This window comes from Buteo buteo, chromosome 2 (assembly GCF_964188355.1).
Source record: "Buteo buteo chromosome 2, bButBut1.hap1.1, whole genome shotgun sequence".
Taxonomy (NCBI): Eukaryota; Metazoa; Chordata; class Aves; order Accipitriformes; family Accipitridae; genus Buteo; species Buteo buteo.
Window position 1 is genome coordinate 48,959,979 of NC_134172.1, and position 20,718 is coordinate 48,980,696.

The following is a 20,718-nucleotide window of genomic DNA, read 5'->3' on the forward strand; positions in this document are numbered from 1 at the left end:
CGCCGGCCGGGACCCCGCCGGCCGAGCGCCGCCCGCCAGCGCCCCCCCGCTCCGCGCATGCGCCGCCCTCTCCCTCCGCGGCAGCGAGCCCGGCACATGCGCAGTGCGCCTCGCCGGCCTGTGCGAGGGGCGGGCGGGGGGGCTGCGCGGCTGCGTGCCGGTCTCGGCGGCAGCAGCGTGGGTCGTGTACCGCTCCCGCCGCGGCTGCCGGCCGCCCTCCCTCAGCGCCGGCCCTTTCCTCCTTCCGCAGGACCCTGCGGGCGGTTTGAAATTAACCGCTGTTTCCTACCGGGGTTCTTGATGTGGCCCTAACCGCCCGGCATTGAAGGGGAGGAGGCAAGAGGGCGGGGCGGGGAGGAGGAGGAGGAGGGCGGCGGCCTGGAGCGGGGCGGCTCGTCTTTGCCTAAAGCTCCGGTTCCTGCGGCCCCTCACGGGGAAGGGGGGGGAAGGGGCGGAAGGGGGGGAACGGGTGAAGTGAGGTTGCCGCTGCCTTTGCCGCGGCCCCTGGACGGTCCGTGCCCGGCGGGCAGCGCGCTCGCCCTGGGGCGGCTTCTGCCTCTGTTCCTTGGGCTCTGGGCGTGGGGAGCGAGGGAAGGAAGGAGCCTGAGGCGATTCCGGGACCCACGGGCTCCTCGCACCCCCCCCTCCCTGTTAAGGCGTTCCGGTACTGCGGCAGGCTGGCCCGCAGGTAAGGCTCCCTGGGGCCCGGGCAAGAAGAGGGTGAGGGCCGGGAGTGGTGGGGGGGGCAGGGTGTCATATGCATACAAACCCGGACGGGGCGGGGAAGTAGGGTGGGAACCCGGTTCTTCGGGTTTAGAGAAGCGGGGAGGGCACGGCGGCTCAGCCGGGGCTCCCTCGTCAGGTAGGTGAAGAGAAAGGGAAGCGACAACGGCGGCGGCACGGCCCCCGTCTTTGTGGCCGCTGTCAGACCTGACGCGGGCGGGCAGGGGGAGGCCGGGGCCGCCCCGAGCCTTTCCGCCGAGCTCGATGCCTCGCCCCCGGCCCGCAAGGCCTGTGGGAAGGTGCCGTTCGCGCCTCGGTTCTGAGTGGAAACGGCGGAATGAGGGGGAGGAAGAGGAGAGGGAGAGAAAGGAAGATGTCCTGAAATCACAGCTGTGTGTGTTTCGGTGCCTTTCTGTCTCGCACTTCCTCGAAGCACGTTACCGCAGCTTTGCTGTTCCCCGGAGCAGCAGGGCGTGCCCCCTCGGTAGAGAGTTGTGGTAGGGTTCAGTCAGGCCTCCTGATGCTTACTCGGGCTTTTTTAAATTTTTCTTATCTCAGAGCACGTTTATTTTTTTATTCTTAGTATGCCCTGCTGCTATAATTGTAAAGAGACTGTTGCTGGTGATAAGAGAGACGGGAACATTCACGATTTTGGAAGGAGCCCAAAACCAGCTCTGGGCTGTGATCAGCTCTGTGTGTTCGAAGTGGTTTCCAGTGTGAATCCTAGCATGACACTTTGAAGGGCAGTGTTATGTATTTCACTGATAATGAAAACGTTTTGCAGATGAAGTAGTACTATGTTGAATTTGTATGATCTACTTAGTGACTCCCTTGTTTTAGGCAGACTTACAGACGTATTTGGCTTGAAACTAGGAAGGTCTAGGATCAGTTTTATCCCTTTAAAGTATCAATGTTAGCATCAAACACCTTTGGAGATGTGTGGAGTTTTTTGTTACAAGTTTCCTGTAAGGTTAAATCAATGCTTGTCTGGTGAGTTCTTTAAACATTCATTGTCTCTTGAATGTAATTAAATGTATTGGGCCCCAGAAACAGTTATCTTCTTAATATACATCTGTTTCTTTGCTTAATGTAATTGCTTAGTGATGATGTAAGAACAGATGAAAGGTGCTCCTACAGTACAAGATAGTTTGATGTACATGACGTGCTTTTTCCATTGGTTTTTTTGTGTTACTTGGGTTTGGAGATGTTTACCTTAGAGTGTGAAGTCAGTCTTACCTGAACTGAATTCCTGGCTGTAGCTGAGAACTTGTGAATAGAAGACAGTTGTGTGAAATGTGTCAGGTGTAAGCCTGTTGCCCTAAACATCAGTACTTCTTATGAACTAACTCCAGTGGAGCTTCTTTTTTCTTTTTTGTAATGACTCTTATTGTCTTAGAAGATGGCGTCGTACTTTAACACCTGTGAACTTTTAGAAAGTGCTGTTTAAATCGGACTCCAAGTAGTAGGGATCTGTAGAACATGTTAAGGTCTAGACTTTCACATAGTGCACAAGCTGTCATGTGCATGTACCCACAAAAACCTAGATTGGTGTCATATATATAATTGAATACCTCTGGTATATAATGCCAGCAGAGGATTAGAAAGCAGTAACAGATTTGATACTATGTTATTTGTGTTTCTAAGATCCCCCATGTGAAGGTGTGGTGATAGTTATGGGGCAGTACGGTCCAGTAGTGGTACAAAAAATGATTAGAGATGCTTTCTGAGAAAGTAAGCCAAATTTATTATCTTGAATATCTGGAAAGTAGATACCGTGTAAGTGTATGTAATGGACAGTTTGTGTTTATGCATTACATGTCCTTGAAAATAGTTCATGTAAATAGTGCTGTCTGCTTATGAAGATGATAAAGTTGATGTTTTTCAGTATTAGGCATGCAGAGTTAGAGCTGCTCCAAGGGAAGAGATGAAGGGACACCTGCCAACTGGCCAGGTCAGAAGAAGTGTTTCTAAGCCTACCAGCCTGCTACTGCAGCAGAGGGCTAGTCAGCAGGAGTGATGTCAGCTGATCAAAGAAACAGCAGGTGGAGAAAGCTCTAAGGGGTACCCAGGAGAATTTGTCCTGCTTGCTTCAGTAGCTTTTCTTTGTTATACTGTAACTGTAGCAGTAGTAGAAAAGAGTGTAGGAGTGTATTAAATTGGTAATGGAAAAATATCTTAAATAGTTGCAGCTTGTTACTGAACGTGGGTTGTTACCATGGGGCTCTCTGTTTGTTTCATTAAAAAATGGACCCTCAACATAGTAGCAGTGTTTTGGTTTGGGGTTTTTTTTTTATGAGTAATGAATCATTCTTTTGCAAAATGACAGAAAGGATACTCAGTTTTTTATTATGCATTCCTGTCATTTTTCATGGTGCTCATTATAGTACTGTCATTTCCTCATATTTTCAAATCGCGCTTGATTTCTTAGTTTGTTCCTGGATCTTCAGCATTTATGGTAGCACTGATTCTAGAAAAGTCTAACTGTGTTACACTCCTTTTCTGAAACCTAGATATGCTTTACATTGTGCCCTGAGAAATCCTCTAGTAAGTGACCATTATAGGAGCTTTGCAGATGCTTCTTGTCTCTGATGATAATATCCTGTATGTAATGTTTTATTTTGTGGAGTAATGGTGTCTCTAAGTGCGGTTCATAGCAACTGAATGGCAGAGAACTCGTACTTCGTAAAATAAGTGCCACTACATGAAGCTGCATCACTGCATGATGTTGTCTTGGAATTTTGGTAGTTTGCAAAGGCTTAAGAAGGTCAGCAAAGACAGCTTGGTGTGGGTCTGGAGGTGCCTGGTGGTTCTACAGGGCTATAGGATACATTTGTACAGTTACTGGCTTGCATTGCTTTAAGTTTACCAACACTAACCAGGCACGGCTACACTTTATGGCTTCATCAGACAACACTTTTGAGGACTGCGTAATGGCTTTTTGGTTCCTAACTGGTGACTTACTGTTCATCTATAGCTCCATAACACCAACAAACTGAGGGATTTCAACCCCCTCTAAGGAATTGTCTTTCTATTGCTAAACACCATGAACTTGTAAGAAGTTGTATTTCTCAGATTTTAAAAAGGCAAATAAACTGCAAATATGCTGCATTAAAGGGGTAGGTTGTGCAGTTGTCAGCTTGTACTGGATTAACTGTCAATTATACAAAGAGTAACTTTTTCGTGAAGAAGCTGACATGAGCTTGTCCGCTCAAAGCAGAAACTTTGTGCCAACGGGTTTCTGAAGGGAGCTGTGATTAGAGATGAACAGGTTTTTTTTTAAAATGGAAACACGATTCATGAACTGGAATAACTTTGCCTCCATCATAGTGGTAAGAACAGTAATCTTTTGGCAGACAGTAATTATATGCTCTTCTCAGTCTTGCTTTTTCCCTTTGATGTTAGGCTCTTTTACTCATATTAGCAACTCTTTTTTGCAATAGCTCTAGTTTCAGTTAATCTTTTTCTGAACAAGGTTATTCTGAATGAAAATTCTAAATGAATCCTTAAAACTACTTGCATTAAAACCCTGTTTACTTTTCTTTCTCACTCCCCACACACTCCTTTGTTGGGTCATGGTCACACTGTGATCATGCAGCTACTTTTCTTTCTTGGGTGCTTTTGAGCCCATGGACAGATATGCTAATTCCAAAGAGCATACCCTTGTACAGGGGCATTCTTCTGGGGAAGACTTATGTTTGTCTTGTGTAATTTTAACTCAAGACATGTATTTTTATTCTATGTCCACGTATTCCTGTGTCTCCTTTAGAGTTTGCTTTGACAAAGCACTGAAGGTTAAGCAAATAGGATTGTGATTTCCAATGTGATTCTTTCTGCTCCTTCTCAAATATGAATGCTACTTCTGCTGTTTTGCAGTAATAATACCTCTGGGTTGTTTGTAGCTTTGTGTTGCTAGAGCTGCAATTTCATGAGACAGTTCTTTAAAATAGCTGGGTTGGGTTTTCCACTGTTCTTCTGAGCACATTAACTTTTAGAACTTTGCTCTAATTGCAGGTATGGTAGCTTCCATATTTTCACTCATCAGCACTATTCATTCGTTGAAGTAATGAGCAAGTGTTCAGTTAACTTATGAAGTATATTCAGATTCTTCAATTTCAACTCCATCATCATTGCATAGCATTCCTGCTTCTTAAATCTTTCTTTTTAGTTAGCTATTTGAAAAAGCTTTTACTCTTTTTAGTATATTTCACAAGTATGTTTTCCTAGTATATTTCACATTTGTGGAACTGTCAAAAATGAAAATGGTTACTACTGTTTGTACTTTATCAACAATCTGTGATTGGTTTGCTGGTGAGCAATGTTTTCTTTTTTTCCTGCTTCTTACATTCATCCTCCTTATTTATTAATGTGTTTCCAACATTATTTGTCCAAGTAAACCTTCATTCAGATTCTTTCTTTTAGGTTTTTAGACTGTTTGATGTCAAGAAATTCCACCCTTCCTCTGTGTTAATGTTGCCCTCTCCCAATGGCTTCATTGCCTTTTTGTCCTTATGAAATCAAAGGATTTAGCCACTTCATTAAATTGAATCAACTTATAACTGAAACTGATCACACGGACTGTTACTAAGTATTCTGTGAGATTTTGGGGGTTTGTTGAGAAAATGCCTAGTGCTACATCTTGGTTGTTAAGAGACAGATAAAATTCTGTGACAAACCTAGGTATTTATGTACTCTAATATTGTGAAATTAACACTCAGATGATATTTTATAATGAACAACTTCCCAGTAGTGTTTATCTGTCCTATCACATGTCAAAGATAACACTTTTCAGCAGCAGAGGCAGTTAGTGCTATTGCAGTATTCTGTAGAACCTCCTTTATGGTCCACTCAATTCAAGTGTTTAAAGGTCTGTAGCAGATAAAAATGTTAACTTTGCAAGTGGACAACTGAAATAGCAAGAAACTTTGCTTGGATGTTATGAGCAAAAGGAGCAACTCCTTAGCATTAAAAGAATTTACTTTAAAGATATAAACTGCTGTGTTTGTGGCTTTGGACTTCAAATGCAGGGGCTGCTGGCTTATATTCTAGTATTAACTGGGAAACTGAGGCTGGTTCTAACAGCCAGTGTTTCTCGAGCAGCACTGCTCTTTTCTGTTGTTGGATCAAATATACAGAGATTGTTTCTACACAGGTGAATTTTAATTATCTTGTAGTCTTTCTTGAAAGAGAAAAGGAGAGTTTCAGTCTGTTTATTTATAGCGTGTTCACACTGTAGTATCTGAATGCCTTGCATGTATGTGATGCCAAATACACTGGCATAGACCCAGGCATCAGAACAGGTGGTGCCATTGAAGGTGGTGAGTAATAGGGCCTTAAACTGTAGTGTAACTTCTGTTTTATGTAAGACAGGTTACACTTTTTTTCTAGGAAGTGAAAAAGAAACAAAGAGAACCTTTAGTCAGAAGGTAAGAAGAAGAAGAATAGACAGCAAAGACTTGGGGAAGAGATAAAATTTATATATGCCTGAAGTGCAGATGGGTAAGAGGGAACTTGAGGGATTTCCTCACAGATGTCCTCATTTGTTTCGGGACTTGAGAATATTTCAGTTTTTGGGAATGAAATACAACAGGATATCACTTCATCAGTCATGTAATACAATGTGTAACCCAGCCTACAGTAAGAAATAAACACATAATAGTTGTGACTCAGGAGTTCTGAACTGTAAATGCAGCAGATTATAATGTACTTTCCTTTTATTATCTTTTATAGTTTAGGAAGGCCAGTGTAACAAACTGTTCTTTGTGCAGTTGTATTTTGTTTTGGGGTAGTCTTTAGTTATTTTCTGTGAAAATCGTAATATTATACCATATGTTAAATTCTTTATAACTTGTGTCAAAATAATTTTTCCTGTAAATAGCAAGTTATGCAAGTGAAGCACCTATGAAATATTTCTGCATGCATGTGAAATATTTGGCACCTTACATTTTTCTGAGAAGTAACATCATGATGCATTTAGTATTAGACTAATTAGTCTGTTAGCAATAGGACTAAATCTCTTTAGTACTGAACTGTATAACAAGACATGAAATACTCTGACATACATCAGCTCAATTAAAAGTTAAATGGAATGGAAGAAATTGTGACAAGACCCTTGAAGACATGTTAAAACATCTTATTAAAGAAAGCTTATATTGAGATTTAGTTTCAAAGCTGGCAGCAATAACAACTATAGAATCATATAGTCTGTTATTTTGGAAGGAAATTCTTGAGGTCACCCCTTGCCCAAAGCGTGGTCAATTAGAGCAGGTTTTTCAGAGCCTTGTCTGGTCAAGTTTTGAATATCTTCAGGGCTGGATGTTTCACAGCCTCTCTAGGCTAATGTTTAACATGCCTCTGTTCTTCAACTTCAGGGTCCCCTATTTGCACATGATTCCTCTTGGAGATGTGAGTTCTCTAGATTTGCATGTACTTATGCTGTTCCCTGCAATGCCCTAATGGATGTGCCAGTGAGAGTGCACCTCACAAACTTGGGTTTGTGCACCTCACAAGCTTGGGTTCATGCACCTAAGGTGTGGGTTCTCCGCCCTTGCTGCACCCTGAACGGACCACCTGCCAGCTGGAGTGCAGGAGCTTGCATCCTCCGGGAAGGGTGCTGTGCTGTCTGGCCTGGACAGATGCCATGATGCAGTAAGCGGGGTGACTTCTGGCAGTGTCAAACCAGGGTTTGACTGACGCCACTTCCTCTCCAAGGTCTCTCCCACTGGTACAGACTTTCATGTTTTTTTATGCTTCTTTTCAAGAGGACTCCTTTCTTTCAAACATTTCTTTCTAATTCCCTAGTTACTGTTTAATCTAACTGATGATCCTCTTGCTCTTCAACATGACCAGTTTTGGGCAAAGGTTCTGTCAGACAATTTTGCATATTTGATTTGCACACACAAAAATTCTTATCTTCACATTTGATATTAACCAGTCTATTTTGCCAAGGATGGGCCTTGCAAGCCCTGTGTCACTAAGCAATGGCCCAACAGTTTTCTTAGTCTTTCTTTTGTTCTTACAGTAGCCTTCCTCTTTGTCCCTGTCAACCTTTGCTGGTTTTGACTCCAGCTGAGCTTTGGCTTGCCTAACTTCTCCTTGTAGGCAAAGGCAACATGTCTGTATACCTTCTAAGTAACATGTCCCTGCTTCCTGTTTTTTGGGTTTGGGCTCAGTCAGGAGTTCTGTGCTCATCCTAGGTGAGAAGCGTGGCAGATGGCTGGCAGGAGTGCCACACTCACCTTCCTCCACAGTGACTTTGGCACAATTATGCTACAGCAAGACTGAGATGAAGTGCTTTTTACTCATTTAAAGCATCAGCATCTATTTTTTTTTAAATTCACTACATATATACGTTAGTAGTTACTGTCAGTCTGAACGTAGGTATACTAAAAATAGCTATATAACCTATTACATTCAATTCCCCGCATCAGTCTACCAGCTAAGAGAATCTCACTGAATTAACAAACCAAAGTTAGTTCTGTATTAGAAGTGGTATGTTGTTTAAAGGATGTCCACAAATGCAGTTCAGGTCTATGGCATGTGCAGTTTTTACTAATGTGGTAAATATTTAGTTAAGAAATATAACCCTCAACATAGAAATTAAAAAAATTTCATTTCGTGCTTAGTGACCTTTTTTAGTAGCTAGGTTTCAGTTTTGTTGTTTACATGAGCTGATCTATTGTAATAACATAATTTCCTGATTTTTCATTTTCTTTTTTTGGCTAATATATAAACTTGTGGAAAAACTTCTGTAGTAAGGGCATATTATTTTGTGTTGATGCAACTTCTGCTTTGGGCCCTACCTGCTTTTCTTATTTGAAGTCAGCCAGTAAGAATTACTGAAAAAAGATGCAGATTTTTGGATACATTTCTTCCAAAGATGGGCAGCAACCTGTAGCTCTGAGCTTAAACCTTTGCCACAGAGATCTCCAAACTGCTTTCTGCATGTATATATCGAAATTAATCTGAGTATAACACGTAAGTTTGCTTGCTTCTTTTTAAGACTAAAAAGACAGACTCTTGTGGAGTGGATTAATAGTGGCAATACTTGTCCCAGGCCTTATATCAGTCTCCCTTTACGCTGAGTTTGAGCTCTGCTGTCCTACTTCAAGACCCATCCCAATCTCTGATACGAGGCTGGAATCATATTTCTTCCTGAAAGTGTGCTGCTACCTAATACCAGAATTAAAGCCAAAACAAGCAAAAAAATCATGTTGCGGGTGAGTAAACAAATAAATTGAACCATGAGCCAGAGGCAGATGGTGAAAACACTTCCTGGCAGGTGAGTCCTGTGTGTTGGTCCAAATGCCTCTATTTTATCCAACCACTCTGCACTACAAAATGAATCAGCAGCCTGTGGAGGAATGGATGAAATCCAGGGGATACTTATGTCCACTCTTCTCCATCAGGAGTGTGTTCGTTACTGGACAATAGAACTGCATCTTCTCTGGCCCCTTCAGATACTGTGGTTTTATTCCTCTACTGCTTGTTCGCAAACACTGCAAGCTCTCCTTCAAGGTTTTTTACACAATGGAGTTGTTGTGCACCTGCAGTATTGGGTATGTTTAGTTTTGGTCTCAGAATAGCAACTGGGAGTAAGATTATTGCATAACTGTTACATCTGTCCTATGCAGGAGCTTTTAAGAAGAGGGACATCCAGTTTCAAGTCTTTGTTGTCTTTTCTCTCATCAGCAAATATTCTATTTCCCTTACCTAAGCACTTAAAGAATAGTAAAATACCTGCAGAATTTGAAGCAGAATAAAAAACTTCCTGCCTCCAAGGAAAAGAGAGGACTAGTGGGATAGACTTATGGAGGAGGGAAGAAGTATAGAAGCTAAAATTAAAAAAACAAAAAACAAAAAACTGTGATTTTACTTGGTATCTTTTAGTGCCAGGAAGTACCCCAGTGTATTTTGGCTTTGTGATTGCTGTATAAAAATAAAAGTAAAAACTGTGCTCGCACAAGAATACCGCTGTCACTTTTTTTTTTATTTTCTCCCTTTGATTAAACTGTAAGGAATTCTTGAATGTTTGCTGGTTAGACCCAGTATGAAAGATGGTTCTTGCACCAGGTCAGTTGCAAAAGGATAGCCAATAGTAGTTCCCTTCTAGACCTTTTCTATTTGCGTGGAGAAAATTTTGTTCTAAGTAAGGTGTTTTCCCTGTGTGGGACACTTACCTCATTTATATCAAATAGCTGGACTACCACCAAATTCTGATGTGACATTTGGAAAGACCTGGATGTCTGGAAGTAGGGTTTCTTTAGGATATTTGAAAAAACTAATTTAGATTATTTTTTGAGTAATGGTTTGCTGTCTGTGGCTGTATGTGCTATGTTTTGGCTTGGTGGTGATTTTTATATTCTTGCAATTGATAACAGAAGTTTCTGGAAGAAGACTAAGAGGCTATTGTATGTATTATTCTGGGTATATGATGTTAGTATGTTTCTCCATTTCCCTAATTAGGAATCTCATTAGGCAAAAGAATGTTTGACTAGAAATGTCTTTACTTCTACTATAGTAAAACTTCTACTTTAGAAGACCACTGCTGTTCTTGTTCAGTTGCAGCTGAATGAGAACAGCTGCATTAAAACGTAAATAAGCCTCACCTCCCTGCTTTGGTGCTTTGAAAAGTTTGCTGAATCTATCTTTTCTGTTTTGGAGAGAGCTCTTATGATCCTGTAAGTTTAATTCTTGAACACATTGCTGCCTATAGGTTTTCTTCACGTTCATAAAATTATATGGATACTTACTTTTAGGAGTTGTGAAAAGTGACAGGGTACATAGGTATTGTCATTGAGCAAGGAGCGCTTGACAGTTGTGTATAACTTTGAAGCTGTAGGTAAACTGATGGGTTCTGTTCAGTAGAAAAATGCTGTGTATGCGCCTTGTAGGATGCAGTGGTGCTCTGTAAAGCTGCTGCAAGATTTTGTGATAAAGTTTTCCCAGAAATAGAACTACTGGAGAAATTTGTGCCAATGGCATGTAGGTTTCTGAAGTATCATATAGCTAAAGAATTGGAAAATTTATCACATTTTGGGGTGTGAATTGCTTGTTTAGTTTTAATTCCAGATCTGAAAACTGAGCTTTTTCCCGTCTGTTTTTACAAATACAGAACCAGAGAATAAAAATGGGAACTCCTGGATCAGGACGGAAGAGAACTCCAGTGAAAGACAGGTTTTCGGCAGAAGATGAAGCTCTGAGTAACATTGCCAGAGAGGTTTGTTAATTTCAGATTGTCTTAAATTCAGAAATAGAGATGAAAGCAATCTCATTATCAAAACAAAAATTGAATTTTTTAAGCTGTGCATTAAAAAGTGTAATTAGCCAAAAATATGACAATTAATACAAACTAGGAGTATTTTTGATCCAAAAAAATCACATTTACTGAAATGTCACAATGATGTATTAATTGTATGATTTGTGTAACTTCACAGGATCACACTTAAGCTTAGCAGATATTTCTACAGATAGCTATATGCTTAGCTAAAGAGGAATGAGAAATCCAATTGCTATCTCAGGTCTAAAACTAAAAAAAAATTCCAACATTTATCCCATTGCATTGTGTATTATTCTTAAGATAGTAAGTATAGTGTATTAGTGTTGAATGAGTAATAGTTATTATTAAAAGGTATTTTTAATATATTTTATTTCAAATGTGAAGTCACATTTCTGTCAAAATAAGCTTAAGATGTATGCTATACCAGGACTTTCTTAACAGAGTCACCACCTGAAAAATAGAGAGCGGGAGGTAACCAGTCAAAAATGTAATAAACAAGAAGTTGATACAAAGGGGAATTTTGTCCCACCGGATATAGGAAGGAGGCAGCTGGAATTTAGAGTCTTACAGACATTTATTTGGACTTGAGTTTTTCTGGGAGGAAATGCTGTGACTTGGAAACAAAAGCCTTAGTATTGTTTGTATACAAGTGTATACAGAAGCTTTGAGCTACACTATCTACAAAGCAGCTCACCCTAGTTGACAAAATGAGTGCAAAATGCAGATTCTAATTGGCCTTGTAATGTAAACTGTTGTCTATGTATGTGTGCGTATAGTATATATACGTATACGTGTATGCAAGACAAAATAGGTAGGTGATAGGTCTTTGAAAACACAGCTTCTGTATGCCTTTTCAAATGTAGCCGTCATAGACTGTAGGCTAAGAAAATGCTCTGTCAGCAAAAAAATCATATTCATTTAGTTAGTTACTTTCCAGAAAGCTCTGTTAACACCAAATGTAATGGAAGTTCTCGCCCTACCGGATATGTTCTGTGTGGGGCTCTGGGTCATGTACTGTCTCACTCATCAAGTTCCATCTCCCAGTTTTGGGCAAAACAGTTAACAAGGGAGAAGGAATCTGGCTTTAAATTTCTTTCTAGTATTCTGTGCATGGTTCCAGTATAGTAACATCAGCTTGCAACTTAGCCTAGGGAAAAGGGTCCCTATAGCATGGTGTAGTAAGTATTGTCTGTCTTAAAATTACTGTGGTGCTTTGTTCTCTTACATCTCTTACTTGGCGCTGGTGAGGCCACACCTTGAATACTGTGTTCAGTTTTGGGCCCCTCACTACAACAAAGACATTGAGGTGCTGGATCATGTCCAAAGAAGAGCAACGAAGATGGTGAAGGGTCTAGAGGACAAGTGTTATGAGGAGCAGCTGAGGGAACTGGGGTGGTTTAGCCTGGAGAAAAGGAGGCTGAGGGGAGACCTTATTGCTCACTACAACTACCTGAAAGGAGGTTGTAGTGAGGTGGGTGCCGGTCTCTCCTCCCAAGTAACAAGTGATAGGACAAAAGGAAATGGCCTCAAGTTGTGCCAGGGGAGGTTTAGATTGGATATTAGGAAAAATTTCTTCACCGAAAGGGTTGTCAAGCATTGGAACAGGCTGCCCAGGGAAGTGGTTGAGTCATCCCTGGAGGTATTTAAAAGACATGTAGATGTGGACTTGGGGACATGATTTAGTGGTAAACTTGACAGTGCTAGGTTAATGGTTGGACTCAATGATCTTAAAGGTCTTTTCCAACCTTAATGATTCTATGATTGCTACCCCCCTCAATTAAAATTTGAGCATGAGCATAAATTAAACAAAAATGAAAGCATTTTTTCCCCCTTAATGCTAAATTAAACTGATACTAGGTCTCACAGCTAGAGGTGTTATCTTGCTGAGATAACCAAGTTGAATATGTCTATTCCAGGGATTAATGTATATTAAGTCTTTCCTCCTCTTCTGTCAAAAATGAACTGGAAAATAACTTGCTCAAAAGCTCATAAAGCTTATTCAGTATTATGATATTAATCCAAATCTGCTGAAGATAAACTAAAATTTTTATGCTGATCAGCATATCATTTAAGGGGTAGGCATTTCATATTGTCTTTAACTGTTTTATGTCTATTAATAATTCTTAAAACCTATTTGAATTAAATTGTTCTAAATGTTCCTTCTGATTTTCTTACTAGAATTATTTTTTTCCCTTTCTAATATTCTGGCATTTTTCTGTATTTCAAGGGTCACTTTCATGGCTTGTTAGGGAGAAGAGAATTCAATGTATTTCAGAATAAAATAGTTTATCACCTTTACTACATGTTTTCAAAGTCGTGCATAGCACCATTTCTTCTTTTGTGTGGCCATATCCAGGTTTCACTTTAAGTCTTAATTTAAAACTGTTATCCAATTTTAAAATAGTGTGAAAAGTTGTATGTCATCACAAATACAGTATTATCACAATATGTACTACTGTCAGGTTGTTAATCCCTTGGTCTGTGTAGGAGAAGCTGGCCCTTGGATCCCATGTCAGCAGCTGTTGTCATTTAATTGGTCGCTGTAATTCATAGTATTACCCAACTTATTCTAAAGAAAATTTTTACTTTAAAGGAACAGAATGCATTTCTTGGGATATAACAGCAGAGGAACTAAGTTCTGTCTTTAAATAACATCTGATTTTACTGTGCCATACATACGCCTTATTATTTGAGGCTGTGGAAAAGTTTTCAGTTACTGTGCTGATATAGGGCATGCCAGTTCTCAGCATATGAATATATAGAGTAGGTGTACTTTGCCATTCTGAGGCCATTATCTCAGCAACATGGCTTGCTTATCTTTTTATTGTCAGAGTGTTTTGTTCCTCAACTTCCTCTTCTGAAATTACCTTTTTAGCAGATGTTATAACAGTTGAATTGAGTCCCATAATCCAGAAGTCAGATGTCTTGTGAGGAAAACGTTCCTAAAAGGTGTTCTAGGTATCAAGAGATGGTAAACAGAATATGCTGAAACAAAAGGCAAGCACTCAGAATGATCTGCATGGAAAAACTGCATAGAAGTATTCTGGGATTCAGAGCAGTCCAAAAATAGCACAAGGAATTATCAGAGTTTGTAATACTAGCAAAGACTTCTAGTGTAGCATACGAAGTTTCAGGGTTTTTTTTCTCCAAAAGTTCAGACTTCAGAAAGCACTAATCTTATTCTTTCTCACCACTCTAATTTGACAAAATTGAGATTTCCTTGTTCTATGGGACATGTCCAAAAAATGTGATATCTTCATTTTGGTACCAACAAACATCTGCTTTCTAGGAAATTTTGTGTAAAGAATTCTTTGGTACTGATCCAATAAAATCATTTCTATATAGTCATTTTTCTGCACTGATTGAATCTGTGTCATATGAAAATATTTAATGGAAGACAAGGGTACTATCATAGGATCTGAAGGGCTTGGTCAAACTACTTCCTCCTTGTGAGATTTCTTTCATGTTTTGCATCTTTCCTCTGCATCAGAAAACTTCTCTGTCAGTTGTTTCTCCTCCCCTTTGCTTCTTATAGCACTAGCACTGTTATGTAGAGAGTTCTTTCATATCTTTTCCTTGCTGTGGGAGTTTGCATTGAGACAAGCTCTTCTGCAATGCTTCTGCACTAAACAAGGCACAAGTATGCTAAAACATCCACATTGGAGTGAATTATTGCCTTATTCCAAGAACTTCTGAGTTACCAGACCTCTTTCTTTGAGATCTACTTTGTATTCTGTTGTGTGTTATCCTTCCCAGCACTGAATTCCCTTGTGCTCACTGAAACTGAGGAAGAGTAAAGGTGATTTACATATCCAGGGACAGGGATCTACACATCCTTTTCTGGAAGCAATGCACTCTCCATATTATTCAGTGTCTTAAGTAAGAGTAGTTGCAGTTGATCAGTTTGGAAGTCTTACCTTGGTACAACAGAGAGGATTACCAGTTTATCATTTTTGTTTCAGAAGCTGTGGGAACAGCTGTAGGTATATTGTCCAGGTGTTCCCTGCAAGGAGAAAAGTGAGAATTCTTGAGTGTAAATGCACCCTACTACATTAAAGTGGAGTATTGGCCAGTGTTTTCTGATTATAGCAAGGTTAATCTGAAGTTGGCTTATCTCTTATTAAAAAAATAAATAAATTAAAAAATGCCTCTCTCCTGAAAATATGAAGAGTTCCTTTATACCACCTTCTGGCTCCTTCTTTAGCTGTTGTAACGGATTCTGAAGCTGTTAGCTTTCTCAAATTGACAATAAGCCAGCTGGTATGGAAGACAGTTTCTTCTGTCTCGTGGAAAATTCTGCCTTTCCAAATAACAGATAGGGATTGTCTAGTGTGACTTCAGGTTCCTGTCAAGATTAGGTTCTTATGCGGGAATCCTTTTTGTTTAACAAATAAATAAAAATTGAGGTTCATATTCTCAAGGTTATGTTCACAGTCTACACTGGATACAGCTGATATGATCTCAAGATCTGTTTTCCCTGTGGTTTTGTTGTGGAGATACACTGTCCACAAAACAACTTTATAAGCAGAGAATCTTCAGCTGACATCTGCATCGTTGCTTTGCTTGTCTTTGTAATTTGCAGACAAGTTGTTGTGTTCATCTTACATATGCAGCAGTAACCTGTCACTAGGCATCTCTTACGATTACTTGAGACCTCTTTCTCCAAGACCAGCCTTACATGCCACAGCAAAAGTTTTAGTCACTTCTGTGTTGTTACATTGACTTCAGTTCAAGCTCAGATACAGTGAACATCATGCCAGAAATTGAGAAGAGTCTGACTCTTGTCATCTTACCAGCCTCAACCCGATAAGTAGCAGTGTGAAGGGACAATCAGGATTTACCTTTTATATCCTTTCTTTCCGTGCTTGCATTAGCAACTCTTCCATTCTTCAGGGCTGAATAACTCTAGATGACAAAGAACTAGAGCTTGTGGACAAGGATTGCATCACTGTTCATTTAATTTCCTTCTTGTAGCATCTTGTGTGTATTTTTTCAGGAACCATTCTCATGACTCTCCTCTAATTGTATAGCAGGAGCCTGGAAACTCTTAAAGAGGTGTTTTCTCATGGGAGAGAATAAAGATTCATTTGGATTTAAAATTCACTCTCTTTGGGTATAGTGCAATTGTTCTTACTTTGGTAAAAATGTTATGTTACTTAATTGCCAGTGTAGAAAAAGCCAAGAGTTCAATATTTCAAAATGTTTGAAGGCTATATCATGAATTTCAAAATGGTTGACAACATAGTCTTTGTCGTATTGAATCTATTCAAAGTTCAGTACATGTTTCTCTCTGCATACAGCTTCAGCTTTCCTTAAGAAAACAAACAAAACCCCAAAGAACCCCACCCTCATACAGCGATTGTCTTTGTAGACACTAGATGATTTTTGAATTTGTTTTAATAAGAGATCACTTAAATATTTTTCCATCAGCTGTTTCTACTTCAGTATTAATTAAAAACTTTGCTGCTGTTTTCAGTAGTGGTTAAGGATATTTTATAGGAGATAAGGTATTCTAGAGATTTTCTAATCTATATATGGATCTGTATAATAAATGGAAGAAGAGACATCAGAAATAAAGAATTCTAAACCTTTAAATCATGTAAACATTAAGATTTTGTCGATTATAGTGTTTGCTTTGTAGACAACTGGAGAAAGAGTAAGGCACATCAGAAATAAGTGCAAGGAAGACGTTTCAGAGGAGGCATAAGAAATACATTTGGCACGAGTGGTGGTATTGCCTTGGGTTCTTGAGACAGTACGGAGATAAGGAGGGCAGAAAGCGTGGAAATGAGAATACAGACAAAACAAGCAACAGAAGAGAGAAATAATGCATGTTCATTTAATAAGAAATGATGAAATAAACTTTATAGTGCAGTGTGTAGTAGCATATTAAGAAATACAGTGAATGTTTTTAAAATGCTCGTCTTGGTGCTTTGCCAGAGCTGGCAGAATGTACTGGTGTAGTTCTGTCAAACACCCTGCAGCAGAAAGGGAGCCTGGTACCTTGGCAGGGGTAGCCAGTGCCCTCACCACTGCTGTCTGGTGGAAGAAGGAAAACCTTCTTTGCTTGGGCCTCCTGCATTGGAAACTGCAGGACTGTAAACACTGCATATCCCTTGACAGAGAGGGGAATGAGTTAGATGTATTGTATGTAGCCCGTGATGACAAAATAATTCTGATTTTTCAATGAAAAGCATTCATATTTTTTTAAGAGGTGAATAGCATATTTTAGTATAGCCTATATTTTTTCCTCATGAAGCTTTTATGCTGAATCTGAACTAGTTAATGAATGACCTCTACAGTATGAAAATTAAAAATAAAATACTATTGCTTTCTAGCAAATTCCTTCTTGCAAGCAAGGGGAAGGAGAAAGATGCCTGTCTACAGTATGGAGACAGATGTTATGCTTCTCCTTGCTCAACATGTAGCGCAGCTTCTACCATATCAATTCTGTGCACTAGTATGCTTCTTAACTTGGTGAAGAACTTGATCGTTGCTGTGAAGAGACTAAGAAAAACCACATCAGAAATGAGAGACTACAGACTCAATTTCTACAGAGGCATTCAAATTAAAATCTGGTCTTTTTCCCTTTCTCCTTTCTTTCTTGCCAAAAATATCTTGGATTTAACTGAAGAACTAAATTTTATCCTTCAATGTTGAGATAAAATGGTTTGAAAGGTTTTCAAAAGATTGTGGCAGAATATGTATGAAAAAAAAATATGTTAAAAATGAAGTAAGCAGAGATGGTTTTCTAAATGACTGTAAGTAGTTGTTAGTAATCAGGGTTTAGGTGAAAATGAGGAAACTGACCATGTCACCTGTAATGGAAGGAGAATATTCTCTTGCTACCCCTATGTTTACTAAATGTATGCAATAAAATAACCAAATCAAAGTGAGTACTGCTTCAAGGTAGTAGCTTAACTGCTTGAAAACAGCCAGAATCATCATATTCCTCTAGAATGAAATGCTGTTTATGCAGGTGCAAGGAAACATTACTTTTTTTTTTTGCATGTGAAGCTTTTTGGTACCTATTTTGAAACGAAGAATTCCAGAACTCAGCGATGAACAGATGGCTTTGTTTTGTTACTCAGAGCAGAGCTAATGCTCAAAGAAATGCAGATATGGCACTTGGTTTAAAATTGCGTATTTGTCCTTAGGGTAGAAGGTAAAAGTTAAGGAGTAGTATGAGTGTGTTCATATTAAAAAAAAATTACATATTTCGTTATTAATTAACCCTTTATTAATTAGTGCTTTTTTTTTTCCTATCCAAAGTCTCGAGGGCTTCTTCCTTGTCTTTCTTTCTACCCAATCTCTTCTGTTACAAAGATCTTCTCTGTAGTCCTCTATCTCCTTTCTTGGTCACTTCTCTGAATAAATTCCATGCAAAATTGTCGCATCTATACCTTATGGCTCCTGTTTGTCCTCCAGAATACATAACCAAGAGGTTTCTTTTCATTTTAGCCACCAGTATAAGTGTACTGGTATGGTGCTAACAGGTTTGGATACCTCATCTCTTATTTGCAGTTGAAGTGTTCAAGAACCTTCAGCTACCGCATTTCTTTTTAGCAGTTGGAAGTCCCCTTTAGAAACTTCTAAAATAAAGTGTCGGATTTGCTAGATCTTGGACCATCCACAGTTTAATTTTTTTAATTTCAGGAAAATAGGAATTTGGTATGTTATATCACTTTTTAACAAGCTGTACTTCAATTAGATGATACTGTAATATATTTATCATAAATAACGTATTTTATTTATGTGTGTCTGGTCTAAAGACTGTACAGAGAATAATGAGCAATGAAACTGAAATCAAGACTGTAGTGGCCAGTCTGTAGTTTCCTAAGACTGGAATTTGTTTAATGCAAGCTGTAGAAAGCAACCTGGACTGACTCCCAAGCTCCTATGAGCAAGCAATAACAATGTATTTGGAATGCTCTTAAATTCAAATACTAATTGAGTTAGAAAAAGCATTATAACATGACTGTCTGTCCTTTTGCTGTTTTTTTTTCTAAAAAATAAACAGTAGTCTAGATTTTCTTTCTCTGCTGCTTCTACAGTCCAAACAGCTTCATCTTCTCAACTCAGTTCTCTATCCAAAGCTGTTGTGGCACTGTATTTCCCTTAGCATATCTTAAAGACTTTATTTCAACATAGCTGAAGAATTTAACTTGTGACGAGTTTGTTGGTGGAAATTTGTTTCACAACTTTTATGGGCTTTCTTCAGTAACACAATAGAGTGAACAGCAGCACCCAGGAAGAAAACTATGTCCTTTTGAATTATGGTTATTTCTTCATTAATGGTAATTTTGAATTTCAATTACATAGTTACCAAGATTTGTATGAGTGCTCTATTAATAACATGAGGTCTGCTCTCTAACAATTCTGCTGAGAATAAAGAAATATTCAGTATGATGGCCTTTCAAATGGTAATATGATTTGTCTCATGCCGTAAGGTTTGGTGAAGGAAACCCAAGAACTGCACTTTCAGTCAACTTGCCATCTTCTTTGTCTTTTTGAAATTGTGTACTTTTTCAGAGGCATCTAGTTGCTCAGATTAATAATTAATGTAATACCAAACCATTTTTTGCTAAAAAATTTGTCTTAAAAGGCAAGATAATTTTTTTCCTCAATTTCAGGCACCTATTTTATGACAAATGTTTGTAGAAATCTCCTGTATTTTATGAAGGGTTTAGTAAATTGGAAGAAAATTTGTTTCCCCTCTACTGCAGGAATGTGAAGGTTAGGTCTCTGGCTGTAGGACTAGAAGAAAGTGGGGAAATGTGAATTGATTTTTAGCATGAATCTGTAAACAAATGCACTTTCTAGCTTTAACAGTAAAGCCTTGCTGGAGTCTAAAGGCTAGATGTGTGTATCTGCTGATCTATAGACAGAACTAAACCCAGACATATCAGCTGTTTGAGTCCTTTCTGTGCTGCATACATGTCTATGTGAAAGTTTATATGCACAGAGCTATGATTACAGACAATTACAAAGTGGGGCTGCAAGTGAGAAAAGACTTCCTGTTGCATGGGAATTCCCTTGCTTTTCTTGTGTGCTGTCATCAGGTAGGAAGAGCAGCAGCTTTATGCAGTCAGGAGTGCTGACACAGACTTGGAATCATTTCATCTTAGTATGCAAAATATAGAAAAACAATCTTAATGAGAGTAATTTGAAGTTAAGACAAACTATTTTAAGTAATAAAGCTATAATGTGTTTGCGTTCTTTCTTGTCACTATTTGATAGATATTTTTGTATCTGTAGTTCAGTCATAATTTAAAGTTAAACCCTGAGTTAAATATTCCTTCCTTTTTCCTGAAGCACAATAAAAGATAGTTACTTGCAATTGTCATGGATTTTATAGGTCTCTAATATTTTACATAAATCTATACTGTGATAGTGGCAAAAGCAGAAAAAAATTATCCTTAACCAAAAGCAAAATTCCACTGAATTTTACATTTTTAAGAAGCTCTTTAAAATTAAATGGTTTGGATATTAGGAATTCTTAATTTTTGGCTGCTGGTGTTTCTCATAAGTTTTTAACTTATTAACACTAGATAGACAACTGGAATTTTTGGTGGAAAACTTGTCTTCAGTGGTTTAATATTTCAAGAATTTAAGAGAAAATTTTCATCAACTCATTATTCGAACATGAAAAAATTGAGGTTGTGTTTTCCTCAACAGCTAGCTTCATGTCAAAATTATTGCATGATGTAATTAACTAA

General features: G+C 38.9%; 1 protein-coding gene across 22 annotated transcripts in view; it reads left to right on the forward strand.

Moving 5' to 3' along the window:
• The first annotated feature begins 427 nt into the window (after nucleotides 1-427).
• Nucleotides 428-20,718, forward strand: part of LRRFIP2 (LRR binding FLII interacting protein 2) — a 61,109-nt gene continuing 40,818 nt past the window's right edge. For 18 of the 22 annotated variants that reach the window (XM_075053959.1, XM_075054077.1, XM_075054011.1 and 15 more), the window contains exons 1-2: nucleotides 428-688; nucleotides 10,835-10,939. In XM_075053959.1, the coding sequence (XP_074910060.1) occupies nucleotides 10,850-10,939 (90 nt within the window). In that variant the 5' untranslated portion in view covers nucleotides 428-688; nucleotides 10,835-10,849. Of the gene's footprint in view, nucleotides 689-812; nucleotides 863-10,834; nucleotides 10,940-20,718 lie in introns of those variants that run through there. The other 4 variants (XM_075054093.1, XM_075054119.1, XM_075054102.1 and 1 more) reach the window with 3 other exon arrangements.